Raw genomic sequence first — 26,818 nt, 5'->3', positions numbered from 1 at the left:
ACCTGCTAGGCTCTGATCTCTTTCCAGCCCTGCCCCTCCATCTCGCAGTGGCATCCCCTCCTGAGCAGAGGGAAAGGGGCCCAGAGCAGAACTCTCAGGTGCTCATAGTTCTGCAGACCCGGCCTCCGTTTGGACTTCAGAGACCCGAGCCTTTCTGGACTCTGCAGCGCCCCCCGTGCCCCTTCTGGGGGCAGCACCACATACCTGCTCTTAAGAACCAGAGCTGTACCTGGGAGAGAGGGAAGGACCAGGTCCCGCCTTACAATGACCAGATAGGCAGGCAACCCATGCTGTCCAATCGGACTTTCTGCCCTGATGGAAGCGCTCTGTGTGGGTGCTCTCCAGTAGGGCAGCCGCTAGACTCGACACGGGTGCTGTGCACTTGAAACGTAGCCAGCGCAGCAGACAAACGGGATGAGTTTTAAACGCACAAAGTCAACGTGGGCGCAACCAGACCCTGGGGCCTTTCATCCCAGGCCCCTTGGGAAGCCTCGAAGGGTTCTGAACACGGGCGGGGCGCGGTGGTTTCCGCCTGACGGTGTGTGTCTGTCTGCGTGTCTCCCACAGGCCCCACCATGAGGCCCCAGCCCGCCAGGCGGCCCCGCGCGGCCCTGGCCCCCGGCGCACCGTGCTAGCCCGCCGCCAGGGTGCGGCGAGGCGCGGCGGCCATGGCCAGCCACGTGGACCTGCTGACCGAGCTGCAGCTGCTGGAGAAGGTGCCCACGCTCGAGCGGCTGCGCGCCGCCCAGAAGCGCCGGGCGCAGCAGCTGAAGAAATGGGCGCAGTACGAGCAGGAGCTGCAGCACCGCAAGCGCAAGCACGAGCGGAAGCGCAGCGCGGGTGGCCGCCGCAAGAAGGTGGCCTTCGAGGCCAGCGTGGCGCTGCTGGAGGCCTCGCTGAGGAACGACGTCGAGGAAGGTAGGCCGGCCTCCTGCACGGGCCGGGGGCTGGACGCGGGGAGGGGGGCGGCCTGGGCCTGCACACCCACTTCCCAGGCCAGGTGTCTCTGAGGATGGGGATGGCGCCAGGGAAGGCTCTGGATGTACCTTGGGCTTTTCTTGGAGACCAGAATGCCAGATTTCTGCTAATGAACATCTTGATCATGCCCATTTCCCCTCCCCGATGTACTGACAACATGCCACTTCCCAGTCCAGGGTGAAGGTGCAGGAATATGGTGGTGAATGAGTTGGGTCTGGTTTCCCTCCCCTCCCCTCCCCTCGCCTCTCCCCTCTCCCTGTTTCTCTTGGTAGTCATCTCACTGCCACTGGGTCAATCCCGACTCATAGCGACCCCGCAGGCCAGGGTAGAACTGCCCTTGCAGTGTTTGAGACGGCAACTTGTTGTGGGTGCAGAAAGCCTGTCTTTCTCCCTCGGAGCAGCTGGTGTTTCAAACGAACCCCAATGCATCACCCACAATGCCTCAGTGCTTATAGGATCTTGCATTTCGTACCCCCTCCTCTGTGCCGGCCCGCATGCGTGTGGTGTCTGTGGGTCGTTCTGTTTCGTGCAGCCTTCTCTGTAGACACGCATGGAGCCTGGTGGCGTGGCTGGTAAAGCACATGTGATTGTTCACTGAGATGCCCTCCATTTGAACCCACCATTCTGCTCGGAGGGCGTCAGACGTGGCAGTCTGCTCCTGTCACGATGACAGCTTTGGGCGCCCGAGGGGCAGATGCATGTTGCGCTACAGGGTCAATATGAGTCAGATTGTGCCTGGATAGCAACACGTCTCGTGTTGTTGGTTTTTTGGGGTTTTTTTTTACATGTAAATGGTAGAGAGTAGTGGTTAAAGACATGGCCAACCCAATGCAATGACTTCTAAAATGATTATTATATCCTGTCTTCCAGAAGGCACTCTGGTGGTGTCGTGGGTTTTGTGTTGGGCTACTACCACTAGGTCAGCAGTTTGGACCCGCCAGCCGCTCTGTGGGAAGGAGGCTGGTGCTTTCTGCTTTCTCAAAGACGGCCAGCCTCAGAAACTCAAGGGGGCAGCTCGACTCCGTTTGACAGACTTGCTCCGAGTTGGAATAGAGTCGATGACAGTGAGCTTGGCTTTGGTGCTAGGATCCGCATATAAAGAACACCCAAGAGGCACCCCTGGGCAGAAGGACCCCCATTCTGTAGGTCAGCCAGCAGACTCCGAGAGGCTCAGAACCTTGATCCTGGTGACCCTTTTGGCCTTGTGACTTTGCTTCCTGTGATGAGGATGAGTGAGGACCTGTGATATGGCCAATGCCCCCTTCTCTGCGCATGCTCCCAGGGGTGCCTGCCTGCTCATTGCGGGGCCACACTTTGTGCGGGAGGCTATTCCTTCAGCAGCCTCTGGCCCATCCTGCACATGGGCATCCTCTCTGGCGGTCCCTGGAGGGCCCTGGCCATGTTTCCCGTGGCCGCTTTCCTCTCCACATCCAGGACACCCAGAGCAGAATATAAACGAACAGAGGGGCACAAGAGGGTGCTAGGTTGAATGCACGCTGCTGTTTAGCTTCTAGAACCTTCTCAGAGGCGCAGTTCCATATCCTTCTGGGTAGCGGAGGGCTCTGGGAAGCAAGCAGAGAAATAGTCCCAGCCTGCCAGCTGTCAACAGCCCCTCTGAGAGCCCCGGAGTGCTGCCCCTGGAGAGAGTGGCGGGCCTCAGGCTCAGGGGATGTGGCCTTCGAGGCTCCCTCCCACGTGCGATTTGCCGTGTGACTCGGCAGCCCCCCGCCCACTCTCCCACTCTGTGGGTGGCACATCATGCTGTCAACTGTCGGGGCATTGCATTAGTCCTCATCTTTTACTCACTCTGCCCTGACACAGCTCTGGCTTCCCTTCCTCAAGGGGGGCCCTGCAGGGAGCCTGAGCCGCCCAGCGCTGCCCCCTGCTCCGGCCTGCCCACTGGGGTGGGTCATGGGCCCACTGGGCTTACACTCCCTGGATCCCGTGCCAATGGGTGAGGGGAATCGCAGTGAACTGGAAGCACCTCACAGTAACACTTGCTGTTTGTTTTAAGGGCTTCTTCTCAGGAATTCTTCTCATTTACCTAGTATTTGTGGTCTGGGAGAAAAACGGAGCCAGTATTGTTTGTTTTTGTTGTTCTCTAGCTTTGATACCTGTGATAGACAGCATGCCCTGTGCATTTTGCTAGACATTCTTCTTTTACTCTTCGGTGATACACTGTGACCCAGATGCCGCTCTGCAGAAGTGACAAGCTTTCCCTTGGAGTTTACTTAAAAAGGAGCCTGGTGCTGGAGTGCATACTCATTGAGCTGTTAACCGCATGGTCAGCAGTTCAAAACCAATGGCCATTATGAGGGAGAAAGATGAGGCTTTCTACTCCTATAAAGAGTTACAGTCTTGGAAACCCACATGGGCAGTTCTCCCCTGTCTCTTAGGGGCACCGTGAGTCAGAAATGGCACAATAGCAGGGAGTGAGAGTTAGCGACTATATTGTGGAGTTATTTCCGTGCCAGATAGAGGTACATCTTCTTCTTGAACTACTGTGCCTCCCAGAATGGTTTAACTAGTTCCTAACTGAGGGGCATGCAGCTATGTCTGCTATTTTTGCTCCAGTGAATCATTTATGTATGTAGAGTTCACTCAAAAAACTCACTGCCATTGAGTCGATGCTGACTCATAGAGCAACCCTACAGGACAGGGTAGAACTGTCCCTGTGAGTTTCCAAGACTCTCTTTCTCTGTTTAAACAGTTTTTTGATACAGTCTACATAGCATACGATTCAACAGTGTAAGCATATCAAGAAGAGTTGAGCAATCATGACCACTATCAATTGTAAAACATTGTCTTCCTTCTACTCTCCTTGTTATTCGTTTCGCATTTCTCCCAACCTCGCCCTCCTTCCAACCCCCCCCCCAGAAACCATTAATCCTAGTTACTCTTTCTGTAGATTCGCCCATACTGAATTTCATATACTGAAAAATATGCAAACACAAGAAACAATAAAGCTAACAACTATAGCAGAATAAAATACAGAAACATCTCCATCAAAAATAAAGCAGAAAATATTAAAAATTTAAAACCTTTAAAATAAATAAATGCTGAGGTGTTGTCTTAACCTAGCCGTACCTGCCATAATCCACTTTCCAGTGCACTCTACATGACAGCAAGGCTATGCATTTCCCTGGTCTAGTGTCCACTGGGGATTCACGGGAGGCCTACTCCATGGGTATTTCTCTTTTACTTTTTTTAAAAAAACTGATACAGCTTTTAAATGGGTCAAAAGGGAGGATAAAAAATGTTATGTTTTAACCTAACTGTATCTACTGTAACGAATAAAAATCTGATGATAAGGCTACTTACATCCCTGTATTATGGTCATAGGCGGTCATTGAAGGCTTAATCCATGTGTGGACCCTGCACATGGACTTTGGGCTTCCACTGTCATCCATAGCCTTGTGCAAACTTGGAGTTCACAATTTAAGCACCATTCCCTCCTTTGGATTTGGTTGATACTCTTTACGATCCTTGGATCACACAGGCTGGTGTGCTTCTTCCATGTGGCCTTAGTTGAAGCTTCACTTCGATGGCCGCTTGTTTGAAGAAAAGCCTGTAAGTCCCCAGCTAGTCTTCCTGATAGATGGGCACCACCTAGTTTCTTCATGTAACTTTGCTGTAGCACACATATCTTCAGTGATGTCTGCTGAGGGTGAGTATCAAGCAGAACCATGTCATAAAAACTAATTGTTCTTAGATTGGGGCTAAAGTTTTATAGGAGCCCAAGATCCATTCACATATCCAGGGTTTATATCTGTCTCTGGTTCACTTTAAAGATATCATTGTCATTTAACATTAGAGATAATTGTCAATCATATCCCTGAGGCAAAACTATAACTCTTTATGGGAATAGAAAGTCCTGTCTTTCTTTCTCAGAGCAGCTGGTGGTTTTGAACTGCTGATCTTGCAGTTAGCAGCTCAGCGAGTAACCACTATGCCACCAGGGCCCCTGTATATGTAGGACAAGTGTGGGCAAATCCACACATTGGCTCCAAGAGTATTAGAATTGAAGTGAGACTCAGCAGGGTGAGAACGGTCACGCCACTGGAAGGAATGTAACCATTCCTGCGTCATCATTGACACAGATGCCTCACTTGGAAACTGTTGAATTGCTGTCCGTTCTGCCCTGGATGTGACCATCACCACCAATAAAAACTTGAATGAGAAAGTCCTGAGCCCACAGCTGGCCCCCTGGCTCTGGGGACAAACCAGTGAGCGTAGAAGGGCCACAGCACTAAGCTCTGGGGCAGGCCGTGGATAGGGATGGCGGGCAGGGGGAGTGGTGGGATGGGCCGGCAGCCATCAGTCAGCTGGTGATTTCGCCCCTCTTCCTGGCAGCGGGCAGCCCTGGCTGGCTGGCTGGGAAGGAATGGTACATGTGCTTGCTCTGAGTTGGTGTCGGGGAGGCTGTGGGCGGACTCCCAACAGGATGGGAGTGGAAGGTGGCAGCTCCCCTCAGCACCACTGAGTCAGCCTCTCCCCTCCTCCACACGCCCGCCTGGGGCATGGGAGCCCTTTCCTGAGGATCGCTGATTCTCCATTGCCCTCAGTGAGCTCCCTGCCCTCGGGCGTGCCAGAACCCACCTCTGCTGTTCCCACGTCCAGAATCCCCCTGGCTCCAGCTCTAGTGAGTCCTCTTAGGCCCTGTGCTCTCTTAACCTCCCCATTGTCCCCTCTGTTCTCCCCTGGTTGATTCCTGCTGTCTTTCAGTTTGGCTCCAGCTTGACCTGGACCTGCGCCCCGGCAGCCTGTGAGGAGCCTTCTCTGCCCACTCCAGTCATTAGGGAGAGCAGAAACCCAGTGCGGCGCAGGCCTTTACTGAGGCACAGTGGTGTCAGGGTCAGGAGCACGGAGTGCAAATTCCCGTCCAACCATGCACTGGATGTGCAGCGGAGGGAGAGTGGCTTCACTGCTCGGCACCTCGGTATCCCCATGGGTAAAAATGGAGCAACAGATGCCAACCTCATAAAGTGGTTGTGGGCTGAAATTGAGCTGATGAACGTAGAAATATAACAAGCACGATCTCTAGTCTCACCGCCATGAGTTGATGCTAACTCAGAATAGCCGTGTGGGATAGGGTAGAACTGCCCCCGTGAGTTTCCAAAACTAACTTTCTTGTGAGGTACCAGCCCCCACAATTGAATGGGTCCAAGGGTAAATTAAAAGCCATCAGAGAAGAGAAAGCGCACAGGTGCTCACCTTCACAGTCATGACTTCAGGCGCTCAGTCTGCACGGAGAGAGCGCGTCATGTAATTGCACAAATTTCTAGAACCTGGGCACGCAGGCCACAGGAAGCCTTGCAGTAACAGGAGGGGGACGAGCTAGGGGCATACACGCAATTGGAAGGGGTACACTAGAGACACACATGTGGTGTGACAGGAAGGCACACATGTAACAAGCTAGGCGGGCTCTGGAGTCAAGATGGCAACCTAACCTTGGCTGTCCCTGAGTTGGCTTGACCTTTGAGCTTTCCCTCAGGGGAACAAACCGTCATCCTCATCAGAAGGGAGTGAGCCCTACTGAAGGTGGGATGGACTATAGGCGTCTGGTTGCCTCAAATGGCTGGCATCCTTCAGGCCGAGAACCTCCAAGTAATTGACCTCCAAGGGTATAGTCACGTAGAGCAGCGCCTGAGATCTGGAAGAACTTTCTTAGGAGAAGGTGAGTGGGGCTCATCTCCAACCCACAAATATCAAGGTTTCCCCCACAGGAGACTTGGCCTCCCAGACTCCGTAACGTCTGAATGTTGACAGTTTGTCCACATACAATCTCTTCCCGGTTCTGTTTCCCACACTTTTTACAGGAGTAGAAAGCCCCATCTTTCTCCTGCGGAGTGGCTGGTGGTTTTGAACTGCTGACGTTGTGGTTAGGAGTCCAACTTGTAAGTGCTGTTCAAATAATAATATGTGTTCTGATTAGGCATGGGCAGAATCTGTTATTCTATATTCCGTTTTTCATTGCTGTTGTTTATCAAGTGCTTACTCTGTACCTACCTGGTGGCCTGTTGTGAATGCGACATCTTGGTGGTGAATGCAGCATCCTCGCTGATGGAGGTAGACCTTCAAAGCCCATTAAAAAAAACAAAACAGCTTTATTAAGGCTTAATTTATGTTTCATGAAACTCTCCCACTTTAAATGTCCCAATTTTTATTTTTAGCCAAGTTTTAGTAAATGTACAGAATTGTGCATCCCTCACCACAAGATAGTTTGGAAATTTCCATCACTCTGAAACGTTTTCCAGCCTTGGGCCTCTTTGCTGCTACTCCTGCTAGTCTGTTCTCAGTCATCTCGCTACTGTGATGCATTTGCTTACCAGCCACTTCATGAGCGACCCTGGTGGTGGAATGCTTACAAATTGGGCTGCTAACTGCAGAGTCAGCAGTTCAAAACTGCTGCTTGGGAATAGAGTCCCATTTTGGAGGGACTTAACTGCTACAGAATAGGATGCATTAAGACCTGACTTTACAGAGAGTGTGAATTGGGCCATTTTCTTTGTTTAATAGTCATCTTGGTTATTGTTACTTGATTTAAGGAATGATATGCTCCTGCCGAGAGGAGAAAAGCTGCTCTGGAGTGGCCTAGGGAAAAAATGGTTATTAAGATTATTAGTAGGAAAAAAATAATTTAAAAAAGAGTATTAATAGGCCAGAAGCAACAAAGTCCACATGGAAGAAGCCAGCCTGTGTGATCACAAGGTGTCGATAGGATCAGGTATCAGGCATCAAAGGAAAAAAATAATCAAATCATTGTGAATGAGGGGGAGTGCAGATTGGGGACCCAAGACCCATCTGTAGGCAACTGGACATCCCCTTACAGAAAGGTTTGGGGGAGGAGACGAGTCAGTCAAGGTGCAGTGTAGCAACAATGAAACACAGCTTTCCTCTAGGTCCTAAATGCTTCCTCCCGCCCGCCCCACTATCATGATCCCAGTTCTACCTTACAAATCTGCCTAAACCAGAGGATGTACACAAATAGGAACTGGAAACACAGGGAATTCAGGACAGAAGATCCCTTCAGGACCAGTGCTGAGAGTGGCGATACCAGGAGGGTAGAGGGTGGGTGGGGTGGAAAGAGGGAACCGATTACAAGGATCTACATATAACCTCCTCACTGGGGGCTGAACAACAGAAAAGTGGGTGAAGGGAGATGTCAGACAGTATAAGATATAACAAAATAATAATTTATAAATTATCAAGGGTTCATCAGGGAGCGGAGAGCGGGGAGGGAGGGGGAAAATGAGGAGCTGATACCAAGGGCTCAAGCAGAAAGCAAATGTTTTGAGAATGATGATGGCAACAAATGTACAAATGTGACACAACGGATGTATGTATGGATTGTGATAAGAGTTGTACGAGTCCCCAATAAAATGTTTTTAAAAATAGATTATTAGTAGGCCAAGGTCTATGGGAAGCATCCTGCCAGAGCTTATGTGTGCATAAATAACATTTCAGGGGTGGAGAATAGATTGTCATTAAAAAGTCGAAGGGTTCTATGTTAATTTGATCACACTATTGATACTCAATGTAACTCCCACCAAATGACCTTTGTCTGCTTGGGCAAGAAGGGGGTGGGGGGTGGGGAGAGGAAATAACTTATTACGGACCCGGATTCACCTGTGAGTAATGGTGACAGGATTTCCTGCAGTGCCGGCCTACTGCATTTAAAATGAGTCCTCTGAGCAGCCAGGGGTGAGAGCCAGGAGTGGAGTGAGCACCTCTAGAACCAGCATCTGGTTTACCCCGCCTTGACCTTTGGATTTTGCCCTGAACAGCACCCACCACCAAGTGAGTTTCTGTGGGACGCACGCTGTAGCAGTTCCCAGGACCCAGGAAGTTGAGGGCGTATGCTTTAAGGGAGGAGTGGGGGGTGGGGGAAATAGAACATCATCAATCCCCAACTCCTTGAGATGAGTCTGGTATTAATCCTTCTAAAAGAGAGTATTACTACCAATTTCGCTTTTCTCCTGCAGAGCAACTGGGGGGTTGGAATCCCTGAACCACTACTTCCCCAGCATTCCTTCTTTGTGTCATGAGTGTCTATTATGTCCTTAGCAGCTAGGGAGACGGGGAGGGTACGATGACAATATCGTAACTTGTGTATCCGCCAACAATTCTTGCAGATTTTGTTTCAAACTGAGGACTTAGACCCAGAGCAGGTAACTCCACTGCTCATGTTGTGTGTGTTTGCATTTTTTAAAATCTGTAAAAAAGAAAAATAGTGGTAATGTACAAATCACGTAACCTTTGCCATTCTAACCCTATAATTCAGCTAAGTGCTCATACTTTCAACTCGCAGGGGGTTCTGGCACTTCTTGCTCTTGGAAAGCCTAGACCGCCCCTCCCTCTAGGTTCTGGGTTGTGCTGCTTTGGGTGATTTGAGTCCTGGTGTTTCTTCTGGCCTCTCAGCCCCTTGGCCGGGGCTTCGAGGCTCAGTCTTTCTCCAGCTATGGCTTCTTCCCAGGGCCACAGTAGCCCAGCCTCCTATGAAAACCTGAACCTAGTGATGCCGACAGGGTTTCAGTTCTTCTCTCAGGATGTGCAGTGCTCTCCACTGGGACACTGAGCCGGTCTTCCAGAGTCTATTCTTAACTCTCCAGCTGCTACAGCCAAGGGTAACAGTTTCCAAACTTCTTTTAAAAACAGTGAAAACTTTAAAAAATGAAACATGTGGAAAGCCAATACATAAAACCGATCAAGGGGGCTCGTCTGGCTGAGGGAGGCTGTGGGTGCTAGACCCCCACCTACCCCATCTCCGCTCCCCTTCAAACCTCACCCCACGCTAGTCTGCAGACAACTGACTCTCCGGTACAGCTAAAACCATTGGCTCACCTGGGTGAACACATCCCTCTACTGACCCCGGCAACTGAACAGATTAGATAGGAGAGGTAGGGGACAGTGAGCTTATGTCAGTAGGGGAGGGACAAGTCCGGAAAGGAGGGGACGTCATCGTTGTTACTGACTTACACATGTTGAAGCTGTTGAATCAGAGTGTGACTTGCTGTGTAGACGCTCAACAGTCACACACACGTATGGGCCAGTGGTTCTCAACCTTCCTGACTCCACGACCCTCTCATGCAATTCCTCATGTGGTGCCCCCCCACAACCATAATGTTATTTTCATTGCTACTTCATAACTGTCACTTTGTTACTGTGATGAATCAGGCGACCCCTGTGAAAGGGTCGTTCAGCCCCCAAAGGGGTGGCGACTCACAGGCTGAGAACCACTGGGCTAGAATGACATCTCAATATATTTCCACTTAGGTCCATGATTTATATATATATATATATATATATATATATGGCTGACAGTCAAGAAATACTATGGATAAGTTCACAAATGGTGCTTCAGTTCTCTAAAAGTAAAACAATGCATTCTTTTCAAAAAGCTTCTAAGTACAGGGGGAAAAATTAAGAAAATTGCCCATATTCTCAACAAAACCAACCAACCATTGATAGTATTTGGATTTTGTTCTATCAGCCAGGGCCCCAGTAGGGGAGGAAAATTGTGGTGCTTAGAAGTGGGATAATTTGAAGAGTTTAGTAAAGGGGCAGTTTACCAAAAGTTTAGGGTAGTCATTCTTGAACTTTTAGGCCTCAGGAGCCCTTGGTAACCTTAAAAACTGGAAACTGCTCTGAGCTTTTGTTTAACAGGGTTTTATTTATTGATATTTACTGTATTAGAAGTAAAGACAGCATTAAAATATGTACTTTTACTGACACAGAACAGTAACTGACACAGAACTGTAACACAGAACAGTAACCCCATGACATGTTGTCTTAATTACCAATTGTAGCTTAGCACGTTAGCTCAGAAGGTCGCCGCTCAGAATGATACGCATCTTCTGTCTTGAGTGTTTCCCTGGGTTGGGGATTTAGGACTGGTGTCTAACCCAGCAGTTGGGTGGATCTCATGCAGCATCTCCTGATAGTTTGATTGGGGCTGTAGGAGCCACCTGTGATGTGGCTCACTTGGGGCTCTTGGAAGGAGGTCTCAGTCGCTCTCCCTGCTGTGCTTTCCATGTGGCTGCTCCAGCATCCTTACAACATGGCAGCTGATGACCTTCAGGGTCAGAGACCCAGGAGATACCGAGTAAAGAGGAAGTCTTGACCCAGACTCAGCCTTGGCAGTCACATACCATCACTTCGGCCCCATTGTGTTCATTGGCAGCAACTCCCTAATAAGTCCCCCCTCAAGGGGAGGGGGAATTAAACACGGCCTCTTCAAGGGAGGCACAACCAAGTCTTTATGAGTATGTTCTAAAACCACCACACACGTGAACACAAATATATTCATTCTAAAAATGACATTCCACAAATGAGAAAAGAAAAATGATAGGAGGAGCCAGTGTTACGTTTTTGCAAAACTTCTTAAAGTCTGGATTCCTAGGCCGCAGCTAGATTCTCTTACCTGCTTCTGCCTTTAGACTGTTGCTGTTTTGTCTAGTCTTCAATAAGCAAAGGCATTTTCACTTCGCTAGATGCATAGTTAGAAAATGGAGGGCATTTTAATAGCTTTTTCAGATAATTTTGGCTATAGTTTAATACCGCACGGTGACAGTTAGGTTTATTGTGCCAACCTGGCCAACAGGAACATGTGGGATTAATCAGGTCGCAGTTTGATTGGAGGGCAAAGAGATAAATGGCTCTGCAAGGCCCATCCCCCTTCTCTCTGGTGATCGGACCAGAGTGCTGCTGCTTTAGCTAGTTCTCTGCCTCAACCTGTGTGCTACAGTACACTACCTGTGGGCCAAGCCAACCCATGGATCGAGTTGCTAGAGTTTGAGGCTCCTTGGAGACCTGCTTCACTACGCTGCTGATGCATATATCTCGTGAGCTTGAGGCTGGTGGATCCTGTCATCTTGCATTGCTTGAGGGCAGTATCCCATCCGGGCCTGCTTCACTAATCTCCCAAATCACTGACTGTTGTTGATTCACCCTGCTGTCGCCTGTGAGAAGACTTTGCCTGCCTTGCCCAAGTTTGGACTCTGGTGTCTGCTTCATTGACCTTGGACCTGACAGTCCACATAAGTTGGAAGACTTTCAGTGTATTAACTGTTCTACAAAAATGAGTTGAACTGAGCCCTCTGTACTGCTGTGTGGACTAATTAGCTGTTATATTCCCTCTCAAACCTATCCATATATATGTATATATATATGCATAAGTGTCCTGGTTTTGTTTCTCTAGAGAACCCTGCCTAACACAGGTACCCAAACTCAACAGGTGGTCATTTTTAAAAAGGTTAGTAGAAATGTGGAATCTGAAACCCTATCCACACTGATTATTCCATTACATTAAAATCCATTGGTCCATTGTGTGTTTTGAATGGTTTTTTAACCCATACATGATTAAAAGAATTTTTTAAATGATTTCTGTGCCTTTGGGATGAAGAACTGGCACCCCAAGTTCTGCAGCTCTTGTAAATGTTGACACATCTCATCCTACAGTATGAAAACCTAGCCATTCACCACTCAGCTCTCCAGAAGAATCTTCGAGTACTGGAAAGTTGTAAGCTCATGCTGGTGAAAACAAATTTTCCAAAATCTTTCTTTTCCTCCCCAAAGCTTCCACTGCATCACTGACAACAAATCCTGGTGTTGGGAGAGGGCCCCGTGGTCCACCGTGGAGAAAATAATCTGCTTAGACCCAAGTCTGCACAGCCATGGGCCCCAGTCACTCTGGAAGTCCACCTGACATTTGGGGGAGGGAAGGCTCCTTCGTTCGCCATGTAAGCAGGCCCACATCCTGCAGGCAGTAGTCACACTCCATGGGAACGTCTCACACTGTCACATAGACTGTTGGAGAGACGTGCTCTCGAGGGCTGAGATGGCCCGGCATGAGTACATTGTGCCATTTCATTGGAAGCGGTTTATTTTGGGGGGGAGGCGCGTTTTAAAGGTGAGCCTGGTACCGGGTGTTCTTGTGCTGATGTACTGTGCAGACAGAGCTGCGAAGAATGAGAGGATGGCAGCGTGGCTTGGTTCGGTGCCACTGCACTGCCTCTGTGGAGCTGGCAGCCGCTGCTGCCGCCATTGCTTTGGCACCGCCAGCGCAAATGTCAGCAATGCAAAGGCAAGCGTGTCCCTTACAGATAATGCAAGTGCTGGATGCGCTTCATCCAGCCAGGCGTGAGTCACAGAGGGCTGGCCACGAGTGCAAAGTCAATGAATCAACCAAAAGAAAACAAACACCCCCAACCCCCACCAACCTGCTGTCATTGAGTCAATTCCGACTCATGGCGCCCTCACGTGTTACACACAGAGTCACAGTCAGCTCTCTAGGGGGTTTCTTGACTGTAGCCTTTAGAGAAGCGAGTGCCAGGCCTTTATCCTGCAGTGCCCACTGGGTGGGCTTCGACCCTCAGTGTTTCCATGATCACTGAGAGCAGGAACCTGGTGCTACTTAGGAACTTAATGAATCATCAAGATGTTACATGAAGGTCTTTTAAACCTGAGCACTGTAGTCAATCAAGGTGATGTCGTGACCGGTTAAGGGAAATGCCGTGACCAGAGACTTGCAGGGACTTAGCCATGTATTTCCCCCGGGCAGTGGTTGAATAGCTGTTAATTCAGTGTCTATGGTAACTTTATGGAACATGACTAACATTATTTGGCCACAGCTTTGATCTTTTAAAAACAAGCAACTGAAAAACATCAAACTCAATCCCCTGTTGGTTTCTGAGACTGTAACTATTGGCGGGAGTAGAAAGTCCAGACTTTTTCCTGAGGAGCTGCTGGTGGTTTCGAACTGCCCACCCTGTGGATCATAGTCCAACTCTCAACCACTATACCACCAGGGTGCCTGTTTGATTATTTACTTACGGTTTATTTCTAGAGGCCTATTAGATTAGAGACTATAAACAAGCATCTATGAGGATTCAATATAAACTGCTAATTTGGTCTCCAGAAAGGCTTACACCCCCATCCCACCACTCAGCAGTATGCATGAGACCTGGCGCCCCTCTGCCTTCCACCTTTAGCACTCCGTGGTGGCCCCGCAGCACACCTTGGCCAGTACCTTAGAGATGTGGGAACGAGCCTGGTTGCCTTCATTCACATGTAATTGACACATGAATAAGATTGAAAACAGCTTACTTGGCTGTTCATATTTCTCTCTCTCAGAATTGTCTGTGTAGTTTTCCCTTATTCATCTTTTTTCTTGTTTTCAAGACTGTGTGTGTGTGTGTGTGTGTGTGTGAGAGAGAGAGAGAGAGAGAGAGAGAGAGAGAGAGAGAGAGAGAGAGAGAGAGAGAGAGAGAGAGAGAGAGAGAATGGAGATGTCAACATTGATTGTGTTGGACCGCTCATCACCAGGTCAGCAGCTCAGAACCGTGGGAGGAAGGTGAAGCTTTCTGTTCCTGTACAGGTGCACAGCCTTGGCGCCCGGCAGGGACAGGTTTGCTCTGCCCTGTAGGGTTTCGTGAGTCTTGTTACTCGATGCAGTGAGTTTGGTGTTGTTCTAGAATGGGAGTAAGGAGCCCCTGCGAGGTACTGGGTTCACCGAAAGGCAGTGGATCTAAGCAGTAGGCTGCCTTGTGGGAGAAAGATCAGCTCACCTGTTCTTGTGTATTTTTACAACCTCAGAAACGGTCTGGAGCAGCTGTGGGGTCTCTGAGTCACAGTCAACCGAGCCTGCTGTTTTCTGTCATGTACGTGTGTATGTGTTTGCTTTAAAATTTTGCTTATAATTTGTGGGATTTTTTCCATACCCTCGAATTCTTCATTAAAAAATCATTTTATTAGGGGCTCATACAACTCTTTTTTTAAAAACATTTTATTAGGGGCTCATAAACTCTTATCACAATCCATACATACATCAATAGTGTAAAGCACATTTGTACATTCATTACCCTCATCATTCTCAAAACATTTGCTCTCCACCGAAGCCCCTGGCATCAATTCCTTATTTTTCCCCTCCCTCCCCACGCGCCCCTCCCTCATGAACACTTGATAATTTATAAATTATTATTTTGTCATATCTTGCCCTGTCCGACATCTCCCTTCACCCACTTTTCTGTTGTCCATTCCCCAGGGAGGAGGTCACATGTAGATCCTTGAAATCGGTTCCTCCTTCCCAACCTACCCTCCCTCTACCCTCCCTGTATCACCACTCACACCACTGGTCCTAAGGGGATCATCCACCCTGGATTCCCTGTGTTTCCAGTTCCCATCTGTACCAGTGTACAACCTCTGGTCTAGCCAGACTTGCAAGGTAGGATTCAGATCATGACAGTGGGGGGGGGGGGGGAGGAGGGCAGGGGGAGAGAGGAAACATTTAGGAACTAGAGGAAAGTTGTATGTTTTCATCATTGCTACATCACACCTTGACTGGCTCATCTCCTCCCTGAGACCCTTCTGTAAGGGGATGTCCAGTGGCCTACAAATGGGCTTTGGGTCTCCACTCCTCACTTCCCCCCTCATTCACTGTGGTGAGATTTTTTGTTCTGATGATGCCCGATACCTGATCCCTTTGAGAGTTCTTCATTTTTATGTAACAACATTTTGCATTTTTCCCCCACGTTAATTTGTTCATTGTTTTTATCACTTTAAATCCAGGGTCTGAAAAGTCTGGTCTACCAGGCCGAAATGTCTCCCCACTTTTTGGTGTAAAAGCTTTATTGGAGCACAGCTGTGCCCATTCATTTATGCATCGTCAGCAACTCCTTGCCCCGAGAATGGCAGAGTTGGGTGGTTTACACAGAGACAATTGGCCTGCAAAGCCGAAAATGTGTACGACTTGCCCCTTGGCAAAAACCAAGTTTGTCAACCCTTCCTCATTTCTCACCGTGGGAGAAGTGTGTGTGTGTGTGTGTGTGTTGTGTGTGTTATTCCTTGATGCAATGGTTAAGTGTTTGACTGAAATCCTAAAGGCTGGTGATTCCACCCCACTGATGGAGAGAAGCTGGGACTTGCTTCCTTGTAAAGATTAGAAAACAGCCAAGAACCCCCTATGGGGCAGTTCCGTCCATCACAGGAGGTCACTGTGAGTTGGAATTGAGTCGATGATAGCGGGTCTTGTGTTTTGGATTTTTGGTGTATATATCATCCATCGCGGTTTCATTTCCAAAGAGTTATCAATTGTCCCAGCCTCCCTTCTCCTTCCTCATGAGTTTGTGAACCCCACCCCCCTTCCATCTGATCTCTAAGGAAGGAGAACTGTTTCCTTCTGTTCTCATGATCTGTTTCTGTCACTTACGCATTGCTTTGATTCTGTGTCCAGTAGCTTTGTATGGTGGTTTAATATGAGCTAGAACGAGCCCCTCCCCCTGCTAATCTGCCTTTTCAGAACGTCCTTGGTAATTTCCACCCCTTTACTTCAGACTTGGGACCAGTTGATCAAATTTCCCCTCGTAAAGCCTCTAAAATGGATTCCTCCAAAATGCCACATCAACAAAATGAATAAATTAACAATGTGGGCACAGCTGATAACTATCATAATGAGTCTTTTCTCTCTCTCTCTCTCTCTCTCTCTTTCCATAATGGGTTTTTTCCACATTGGCAAAATGATATATATCTCTACTGGGTTAGTAGTCTCCAATGCCCTTTAGGAAACTCTAATGCTCTTTAGGAAAGCTGTGATACTGTTCTCCCCCCTACTCCCACCCACCCCCCACCATTCTAAATCATCATCAGTCTTAGATAGCTCTTGTAAAGGAAGGCTTCTCCTTTGGTGCTTTTGTGTCAAGCCACTTAGCTGAATTTACCAGTTTTAAAGTAGATACTCCGGGGGCTTTCAGGGTGAAAACCATTTTTCCCAAATGGTAGCGTGTCAGACCATTCCAGTTCTCACTGAGTCTGAGGCTGCTTGCTGGTTCTGCCCATCCTGGATCGCCCCCCTTCTCCCACCAGTGTCTTCTATCCAGGCTGATGACCTCTCTCCTTTTCACTGTTCCTTTGTGAGCTGTGAACACTCTCCTTCCCACACTCGAGTCCCCAGTAGTAAATGGGGCTATGACCGGCCTCATTCTGGTTGAGCTGTCTCTGTGCCGCCCGCATTTCCACCAGCGTGCTGGGCAGCCGCTGTGAATTCATTGACCTTATCAGAAACTGAAACCCACCACTTCCCCATCCTGCCTTCTACAGGTGATTTTTCTCCACCTTTTCCCTACCCTCCTGGTATTGCTACTCCCATTTCTGCTCCTGAAGGATTTATATGACCTGGATTCCATGTGCCGTGAGCTCTTATCTGTACCTGTGTACATGCTCTGGTCTAGTACACAGTGAAAGACAGGACTGGGATCATGATAGTGGCGGGTAGGAAGCCTAGAGAAGGAATCAGAGAAATACTGTGTTTTTCCTCGGTGCTAACCTGGTTGACTCATCCCTTCCTTGTGTGAGGGGATGTCCTATTGTCTACAGATGGTTTTTGGTCTCTGCTCCAAGACCCCCCATTCTCAATGATATGGTGTTTGTTTTTGTTTGTTTTGGGTCTTCCGATGCTTGTTACCTGATGCCATCAACACTGCATGATCACACAGGCTGGTGTGCTTCTTCCATGTGGTCTTTTTGCTTCTCTGCTGGATGGCCACTTGTTTATCTTCAAGCCAGATGCTACATCTTTTGATAGCCAGGCACCATCAGCTTCCTTCACCACATTTGCTTATGTACCCAGTTTGTCTTTAGTGATTGTATTGGGAGGGTGAGCATCACAGAATTCCAGGGTGTTAGAACAAAGTGTTCTTGTGTTGAGGCAGGGCTAGAGCAGAGGCCCAAAGTCCGTCTACTACCTCAATATATTGCTATATAAAAATAAGTGCAATTTTATACAGACAAGAGCAAAATCACTGCACTTTCTCTTTCCAAGAATAGCCACTTGACTCATTCAGATCAAGGACTGACCATCCCTGCTTCCTTCTCCCTCCCAGGACCTTCCTGAACACACCGGTGATTTTAAACATTGGCATGGAGACTCTAACTCTGTGTCTTGTTGGCTTTGAGCTCATTCTCCATCTGCCCGTAATGTTGGATTCTTGGATGCTGTTAGGATTGGTGAGTTGCAAGTGCCAGAAATCTGAATCAAAGGAACTCAAATGAAACATGTAGGTCAGAAGGTCAAGGGTTGTGAATGCAGACGTTCCCATTTCAGGCGCATGTGGACCCAGGGAGCTGCTGGTGCTACAGAGTAGATGACTGTCCACAGCTGGAAAGGCCGATGGTACCCTTCTGATGATGACCCAATATCAAGAATTGTTCTTCATAAAATAATAATTGCTCTTCATCATTGTGTCCCACATTTGCATTTCATGGTGTCAGATTGGCTTAATTGCTTTCTTTGAGCCAGGCAGTGCTATGGTTTGGTCCAACCTGAGTCCCATGCCAGTCAGATCCTCCAAAACATATGACAGACATATTCTGACTCATCGCGAATAGAACTGTCCCTGTAGGTTTCCAAAACTTAACTCTTTACCGGAGCAGAGAGCCTCATCCTTCTCCCACAGAGCCCCTGGTGGGTTTGAACTGCTGACCTATCAGGTAACAGCCCAACACATTACCATTAAACCACCATTCAACAAACAAATAGAGATGTCCTATGCATGCCTTATGGAATTTTGGGCTGCTTTGACTTGCTACAGATGCTGTCCAGCCCATTTTTAAGCATGTCCATGCCACACGACATTTTCATACTCTGGGTCATCCATCAAGACAATGAGCCTTTGCCTCCTAGAGCACTGTTGTCCCACAGCACTTCCTGCAGATTTACATGCACTGTCTAATGTGGTGGCCGTTAGTCTTCCTGCGCTCCTTGAAGTGCGGCTAGGATAACTCGGGAGCAGAAGGCTTTAGTCTACTTCGTGTGGGAAGAGACGAAGGTTATTGGGCAGCACGGCTTGAGACCATCATCGAGGTCTCTGATCAAAGTGTTGAACAAGTTGTAGACAAAGGTGGAGCCCAGGGTTGTACCCCTAGAGGAGCTGCCTTTATGAAGCATTTACAGCCAGTGATTACCCATTGCAGATCGTTGTTCCTCTGGAAGGAACTCACTTGTCTGTCATTTGTAGTTGAAAGAGGGGCAACAATAGGGAGACTAATTTTAACAAGAGCCTGAGCCTTTTTCCCTACTCTTTTAGGGTTAAGTTACAGCAAGACATGCCCTAGATCAGAACAGAGATTCATGCAGAAAGTAGCGGAACAAAGGCCAAGGCATCATGAGACCAAGCCTGAGTGGCTTGGGAGTGAACAAGGCAAACCTGGGTCCTGGCTAGTTTTGAATTCATACTCAAGCAAGGTCCTTTTGAAGAGAGAAGGGGATAAACATGCTTGAGAATGGCCAGGGGACCATGGTGTCGGAGTGGTTATATGTTGGGATGCTCAACTGTTCCTTGGGAGAAAGACGAGGCTTCCTACTCTCGTAAAGAGTTACTGACTCAGAAACTCACAGGGCATTTCTACCCTGTCGGCATCGACTTGAGGGCAGTGAGTTTGTTTCCTTGTTTGTTTTGTTTTATGATAAAAATTGGCCTGAGCAAGGCCAACTGCCTGGAAGGAGAGTAAGGGCCCACCTAGAAGCAATGCTATGTAAGTACTGCCCAGGGATGAGGACAATAGGACTGGCTACTTTGAAGATTGCCATCCTATTGCTCAGGACTCTGATTATAGAGAATGGGAGACTACAGCCCATCCTGGCACAATTCCACTAAACATGACAGATCTGTGTCTCCTTCTGATCATAATTTGGCTTCCCAGCCAAGTCTACCTATAGACGTGGAATGAAGTCAACCAGGTTTAACTGAATTTCTGGCATGGAAGGCAACACGCTTTCTCACTGGGGTTTTATGTAGTTGCCTCATAAGGCTGACTGATATCTCCCAGTCGGGGGAGCAGAAATCACTCTTGGATGGCGGTAAACCATTCCTGGTCCCTAGGTGACACCATATTGGAGCACTGGGAAGATCCAGCAGAAGAGAACACTCCAAACACCTTCTTGCACTCAAAGCACCAGGATACTCGGTCGGTCAAAATGGCCCTGGCTGCTCGTAAGGAGATGCGAGGAGAGGCTCGTCAGAAGCTCGCTGGAATCCAGCCCCTCCTTATTGTTGGTTCTTCTCAGGCTCATAACCCCATCAAAGGGATCGAGGAGGTGGTGCTGGCCTGACTTCATTCCTTCTTGGCTTCAGTGGACTGTTTGCTCTTTAATAGAGTGAGAAAATAGTATTTCTGTCACACACACACACACACACACACACACACACACACACACACAGAGGAAACTCAGAGACTCCTGAAATGCACTTCACCCTAACCATTTCTGTCAGCCATCGTCCAAGCCAACATCACGGATCAGCCACATGCAGGGAAGCTGAGGCTGGAAAACCAGACAAACCTTCCAAAATCTCCCGAGCTTGTCCTCCTGCCCCTCCGCTACCCTGTCAGCCTGTGAAGTTGTGTCCAGAGCAGCAGTGAAGAGGAAGAGAAATGTGAAACTCAGAAGCCTGCTGAGCAGAGGAGCAGGAGATGAGTCCTCCGTCGTTCCCACAGAAAGAGCTCAGTGAAATCCAGACCTGGAGGGAAAGTCGGGGATGGGAAACCCTGGAACCTGGACCTTTAGACGTAAGGACTGTGGATCTCTTGGACATCACCAAGGTAGTAATAGAAATTTCTCAGCTACGTCAACATCGAGAACTTCACCATCATCAGTTGACTATTGCTGCAGAGCAAACCAAACTACAACAGTGAGTGGCTGACAGTCTGAACTGTTTCTCCAGACTCCATGGCATCAGTGCCATTGACCTTGCCTGGGTTCCTTCAAGAAGCAGTCAGCTGGTAGGCCCTCCAGGGGCTGGATGTGTCTCCATGTGGTGTGTCATCCTAGTCTCCCCCAGCATGTGTGCATAAGCATTTATCAGGCCTTTACGTGCATCACGCTGGTTGATGTCCCATCGGCCGAACGAGTCATGTGGCCGAGATCAGGGTCGGTGTGGGAAAGGAAAGGCCTACTAGACAGCATGCCTCATGGGTGCCATTGTTGTTACCATCTTCCAACACATTCTAGATCTTGCTGTGCTTTCTTTACACCGGAATCCCAAACGGGGAGAACGCGACTGCTAACCAACAAACCGGCAATTAGAGTACACCCAGACATGCCTTGGAAGAAATGCCTGGTCATCTCTTCAGCAAAGTCAGCCATGGAGCACCCATGGAGCACAGTTCCCTGACACACACAGGGTTGTCATGTGTGGAAGCAACCCAGCGGCAGCTGGTTATTTCTGTCAACCCAGTATGATAACCCTGGACGGGTCATGTTGATCAGGCCCCACAATTGGCCATGAGTGTCTCTAGAATGCTGAGACTGATGCAGCAAACCCTGTTATTGGAGCCCCCTCCCTGACTGCGAACCCTGAACCCTCGGGCTTAGTATGTCTCATACATGATTAGCATTGATACTGAGATCCTGTGGCCGCCAGATTCCAGTGCTGAGAAATATTACTTGTGCTTATTTAATTTTACTGCTTAGTAGCTGCACAGCCATGGCAATGATTTATGTGATTTCATAATATTATGTTGAACCATCACTAATTGGGGTTAAAGTCTGGATCAATGTTGAATCAGACACAGAAATAGAAACCTAATCATCAGCCAGATGGATTATTAGTTCACAAATGCAGTGTGCTTGGTAGATAAAATCTTTGAAAGCACAGAGAGTGGTGTGTGTGTGTGTGTAGGAGTCAGGGGAACCCTGGATAGAAAGATCAGAAAGGTTAGAAATATAAGAAGATCTGAAAGAAGACCCTGAAGGTTAAGAACATAGAGTCAGATCAAACCAAGCATCATCTCCATTAGGACCATAAGGTAGATCCTTGTGACTCAGATTCTTTATCTGCAAAAGGAGAGCACACAATGGTGGGAGTACTAAGAAGATTAACAGACACATAGATCTATTTCCCCATCCTCCTATATATATTTGCATGTACATGTCTTTGTCTAGACCTCCATGAATGCCCTTTGACTCCTAGCTCTTTCCTCCATCTCCCTTGACTTTCCTCCTGCCCTACTACCATGCTTCATCGCCACCTGGGCTAGAGTATACCTCTTCTCTAAGCACCCTTACCCTTGATCATTTCCCACCAGGCCAGCCACTCCCCCTTCTCTACCATTTGGGGTCCCATGTTTTTCCCTTGTCCCTGGGTTTGTTAACACTACTTCCTTACTCCCCCTACCCCCCCACCCCAAGTCCCCCCAGAACAGTCGGTCCCATTGTTTTTCCTCCAGATAGTTCATCCAGCCTGTCCTATTCAGACAGACCTGTGGAGTCACTAACATGCACGAAAACTAGACAGAGGAAAACAAAGCAACAGCATACAACCAGACAAGTATTAAGGTGGTGGAAGGACCTTGGGCCTCTACTCAAACACTCCCTCAATGCATGAATACCTTCTTTTATTAAATTGGAACTCTATGATGCTCACTCTCCCGACACAACGGCTGGAGTCAAAGTGGGTGAACAAGTAAATGTGGTGAAGAAAGCTGATGGTGCCCGGCTATCAAAAGAGATAGTGACTGGGGTCTTAAAGGCTTGAAGATAAACAAGCGGCCATCTAGCTCAGAAGCAACAAAGTCCACATGGAAGAACACACCAGCCTGTGTGATCGAGTGGTCCCAAAGGGATCAGTTACCAGGCATCAAAGAACAAAAAATCATATCATTGACTGCACACCTCCATGATAGGATCGCTGAAGACAAATGGGTGCATAAGCAAATGTGGTGAAGAAAGATGATGGTGCCCGGCTATCAAAAGAGATAGCGTCTGGGGTCTTAAAGGCTTGAAGGTGAACAAGCGGCCATCTAGCTCAGAAGCAAATAAGCCCCCATGGAAGAAGCACACCGGCCAGTGCGATCACGAGGTGCCCAAGGGACCAGGTATAAGGCATCATGCAAAAAAAAAAAAAGATATGTGTGTATGTATGTGTATATATGTGTATATGTATATATGTATATATATATATCATATTAAATGAAGGGGGAAGTGCAGAGTGGAGACCCAAGGCCCAAGTGTCGACCAATGGAGATCCCCTCATAGAGGGGTTTAGGAGAGGAGATGGGTTAATTAGGGTGTGAGGTAGTATCGATGAAGAACACAGCTTTCCCCCAGATCCTGGATGCTTCCTCCCCCCAACTACCATGATCCGAATTCTACCTTGCAGGGCTGGATAGGACAGAGGCTGTACACTGGTGCATATGAGGGTTGGAGGTACAGGGAATCCAGGGTGGATGATACCTTCAGGACCAAGGGTGTGAGGGACGATGCTGGGAGAGTGGAGGGTGAGTGGGTTGGAAAGGGGGAACTGATTACAAGGAGCCACATGTGACCTCTTCCTTGGGAGAGGGACAGCAGAGAAGGGGGGAAGGGAGACTCCGGATAGGGCAAGATATGACAAAATAACGATGTATAAATTACCAAGGGCATATGAGGGAGGGGGGAATGGGGAGGGAGGGGAAAAAAAAAAGAGGACCTGATGCAAGGGGCTTAAGTGGAGAGCAAATGCCTTGAGAATGATTGGGGCAGGGAATGTATGGATGTGCTTTATACAATTGATGTATGTATATGTATGGATTGTGGTAAGAGTTGTATGAGTCCCTAATAAAATGTAAAAGAAGAAAAGAGAAAAAAATGATTAGGGCAAAGACTGTACAGATGTGCTTTATACAATTGATGTATGTATATGTATGAACTGTGAAAAGAATTGTATGAGCCCCTAATAAATTGTTAAAAAAAAAAAGAAGAAGAAGATTAACAGAGAGAGAGATAGTGAACGTAATCAATGTAGCTACTGCATTATCTATTCTTGGCCTTCATTACAATTGTTTCTGGAATCCCTCTTTGTTAGTTTGCTACAATTGCCCCCATTGCTATAGCTCTCTCATTTTCTCCTTCTCTATTAACTCAGTGCCAGATTCCTAGCAGTCTTTCACATGGGGTGGGGGTATCCTACGGGCATCCATTCACACTTTAGTGTGAAAGAGTCAAACTTTTCCAACAGTACTTTTCATTCTAAGTTCTCTTGAAATGAAAGGCTCTGGTCAAACCCACATAATGTACGTTGTACACACCTGCCTTTTCGGAGTCCCCAAAATGAAGGCTGGAAGCTGCCCTCCTCCTGAAGGATTCTTTACTGTTGACTAAGACCACAGGCCCCGAGATTCCCAGGATTTCCTGTGTCTGCTGGAAAGGCTGCTACAAAGACTCGCTTTGCTTGGCTTGGGTCATTGGAATGTCTCAGGCCCATTTATAATGATAAAAGCTGTTTGGGAAGAGCCACTCCAGCCTGTGTGATCATCAGGTGTCCACGGAATCAGCTATCAAAAGATTCACAACAAACCATTATATTAATGCGAATGAGGGGCATTGGAGTGGAGACCCAAAGCCCATCTATAGACAACTGGACACCCCCTTTCCCCCCCCCCCCCCCACACAGAAGCGTTACGAGGAAGGGACAATTCAACCAGGATGCAGTATGGCAGAGATGAAACCCACATCATTCCTCTAGTTCCTGAATGCCCCCCCCCACTACCATGACCCAGTTCTACCTTACAAATCTGGCCATTCCGGAGCATGTACACTGGTACAGAGAAGAGCTCTCAACACATGGAATTCAGGACACATAAACCCCTCACAAACAGGAGGGGAGTAGCGATATCATGAGGGGAGGGAGAACGGGGATGGGGGTAGGGTGGGCCGGGGAGGAACCCATCACAAGGTTAGATATATAGCCCACCCCCCAGGGGGACAAATAACAGAAATGTGGGTGAAGGGAGACAACAGACAGTGTAAGACACAAAATAACAACAATTTATAATTGATCAAGGATTCATGAGGATAGGAGGTGGGGAGGGGAAAAAAGAGGAGCTGATACCAAGTATCAAGTAGAAAGAGAATGTTTTGGAAATGACGATGGCAACCTATGTACAAGCGTGCTTAATACAATTGAACGATGGGTTATCATAAGATTTGTAAGAGCCCCCAATAAAATGATTAATCATACAAATAAAAGCCCTTTAGAGGGATCCTAATTAGCTTCTCCAAATTACTTTCTCTATAACCTTTTGGAGTTCAAGTGATCCTCTCTCTTGCTATCAGGGGAGAGAGAAAGATTGAGTGGGTAGGCAAAAGAGGTTATTCTACAAACCCTTTGCCCAAGTTACTTGGCCCCCACATTTTGTCAAGGAGACACGTTGGCCAACCTCCCCTTGAATGGGCCCTGTGTCTGTAGTCACTGCTTCCGACTCATGACTTTCTGCTCCATGTACTGCCTACGGATGCTGAAAATAGCCTCTTTTCTGGCAAGCTTGCGCTGGGGTCTCATATGATTAGATCAGATCCACACTGAATCTCTCCCAGCTTCCGGGAGACCGAGTCCTGAACTGCACGACCTGCCAGGGGCTGGATCCTGGTGAGGAGGAGGATCCTCCCCCCAACCCCCCGCCCCCACCCCGACTCCTTATATCTGGAACCAGCAGCATTTAGGGGTGTGGGGGTGTGGAGGAATGGGGGAAGGGAAGGGTAACATGCCACCCAACCCTCCCAATGTGGCTGAGAGTCCTGGCTCAGCCTGGCAGCATGCCACAGCTCTGCCTTCCCACTCCCTGCAGCCCAGACCAAAGGCTTCAATGATACGCCAGGAAACATCCCATCTCCACATATCAGCGACTTGGCCCAGGGAGGGACTGTTTTTCCTACAGAGATATATATAGAGAGAGTAGGACAGCCTTGCCCTCACCAAAGGATTCCCTGGCCTGTTCCAAACTGGTGTGGAACTGGAAGATTATTCCTGCAGAGGACACAGGGATGGGAGAGAAAGGAGGCACCGCGTGGCCCCGTGGTGCATGGTCAGCTGGGTGAGGGATGGAGTGCTAGAGGTGAAGAAGCAGAGGAAGTAACAGCAGGGGAGTAGTTGCAGAGCGGGCGGAGCAGCTGGGCACTGAAGGAGTGGCTGGTGGAGGGAAGAGCAACTGGTTCATGAGGGGGAGGCACAACATAGGAGATAGCACAGCGGGAGACTAGCAGGCAGCCCCACACCTGGGGTCAGGGACCCATCCTGCAGCCTCTACCTGCCTCTCTTTGCCGCTGTCTTAGGCCTTGCTGGCAAGAAGCAAAATCATTTCAAGCTAAGCACCAAACTCACCGCCATCCGGTTGATGCCAATTCATAGCGAACCTACGGGATTGGGTAGAGCTGCCCCCGTGGGTTTCTGAGACTCTGTTTATGGGAGTAGAAAACCCCCATCTTTCTCTGGAGAAGCAGCTGGTGGTTCCGAACCACCGACCTTTTGGGTTGCAGCCCGTCTAGTCACCACTACGGCACCAGGGATCCTCGGATCCAGAGAGCCAGGGCCCCAAATCAATCCAAATTTGTATCAATCAATCAGCCTTGGAGGCTGCGTTATATAAACTTGTGGCGTGGAGCTTTCCGGGAGGCAGGCGGGTGGTATGACAGGGTGGGGTGTGGTTGGAGGAGTTTCTCCCTTTTAGGGAGGAGGTTAAGAGAGCCAAGACGGTGTGGGCTCAGAGCCCGGGCTCTAAGCGCATGTCACACACATGGACTCCATCTGTCCCTCGAGCTCGGTGGTCCCTCTCCCAGCAGCACTAAGCAAGGGTGGAAGGGGCCTTGGGGTGCACGCGGGTAAGTGCTCGGCTGCTAACCGCAGGCTTGGCGGTTCACATTGTCCCAGCAGCACCACAGGAGAAAGCCCTGGCACCAAGAAGACCCTACGGGCAGGTCTGCTGGGCCCTGTGGGTCGCTCTGTGCTGGGATGGCCTTAATGGGACCACAGGCTGTGTCAGGCGTGAGGGATCCATTGGTGCCCTCCCAGCGTCTGAGAAAGGAGCCAGTGGC

The 26,818-nt window shown here is 48.7% G+C and overlaps 1 protein-coding gene across 2 annotated transcripts in view; it reads left to right on the top strand.

Annotated features, from left to right (window-relative positions):
• Positions 1 to 668: 668 nt before the first annotated feature.
• The window catches only part of PPP1R16B (protein phosphatase 1 regulatory subunit 16B), a 65,416-nt gene continuing 39,266 nt past the window's right edge, over positions 669 to 26,818 (top strand). For both annotated transcript variants that reach the window (XM_075527771.1, XM_075527770.1), the window contains exon 1: positions 669 to 918. In XM_075527771.1, coding sequence (XP_075383886.1) covers positions 669 to 918 — 250 coding nt within the window. The remainder of the gene's footprint in view (positions 919 to 26,818) is intronic.

The sequence above is a fragment of the Tenrec ecaudatus genome, chromosome 12, assembly GCF_050624435.1.
Source record: "Tenrec ecaudatus isolate mTenEca1 chromosome 12, mTenEca1.hap1, whole genome shotgun sequence".
NCBI lineage: Eukaryota > Metazoa > Chordata > Mammalia > Afrosoricida > Tenrecidae > Tenrec > Tenrec ecaudatus.
This window is presented reverse-complemented; position numbering and strand designations above follow the sequence as displayed.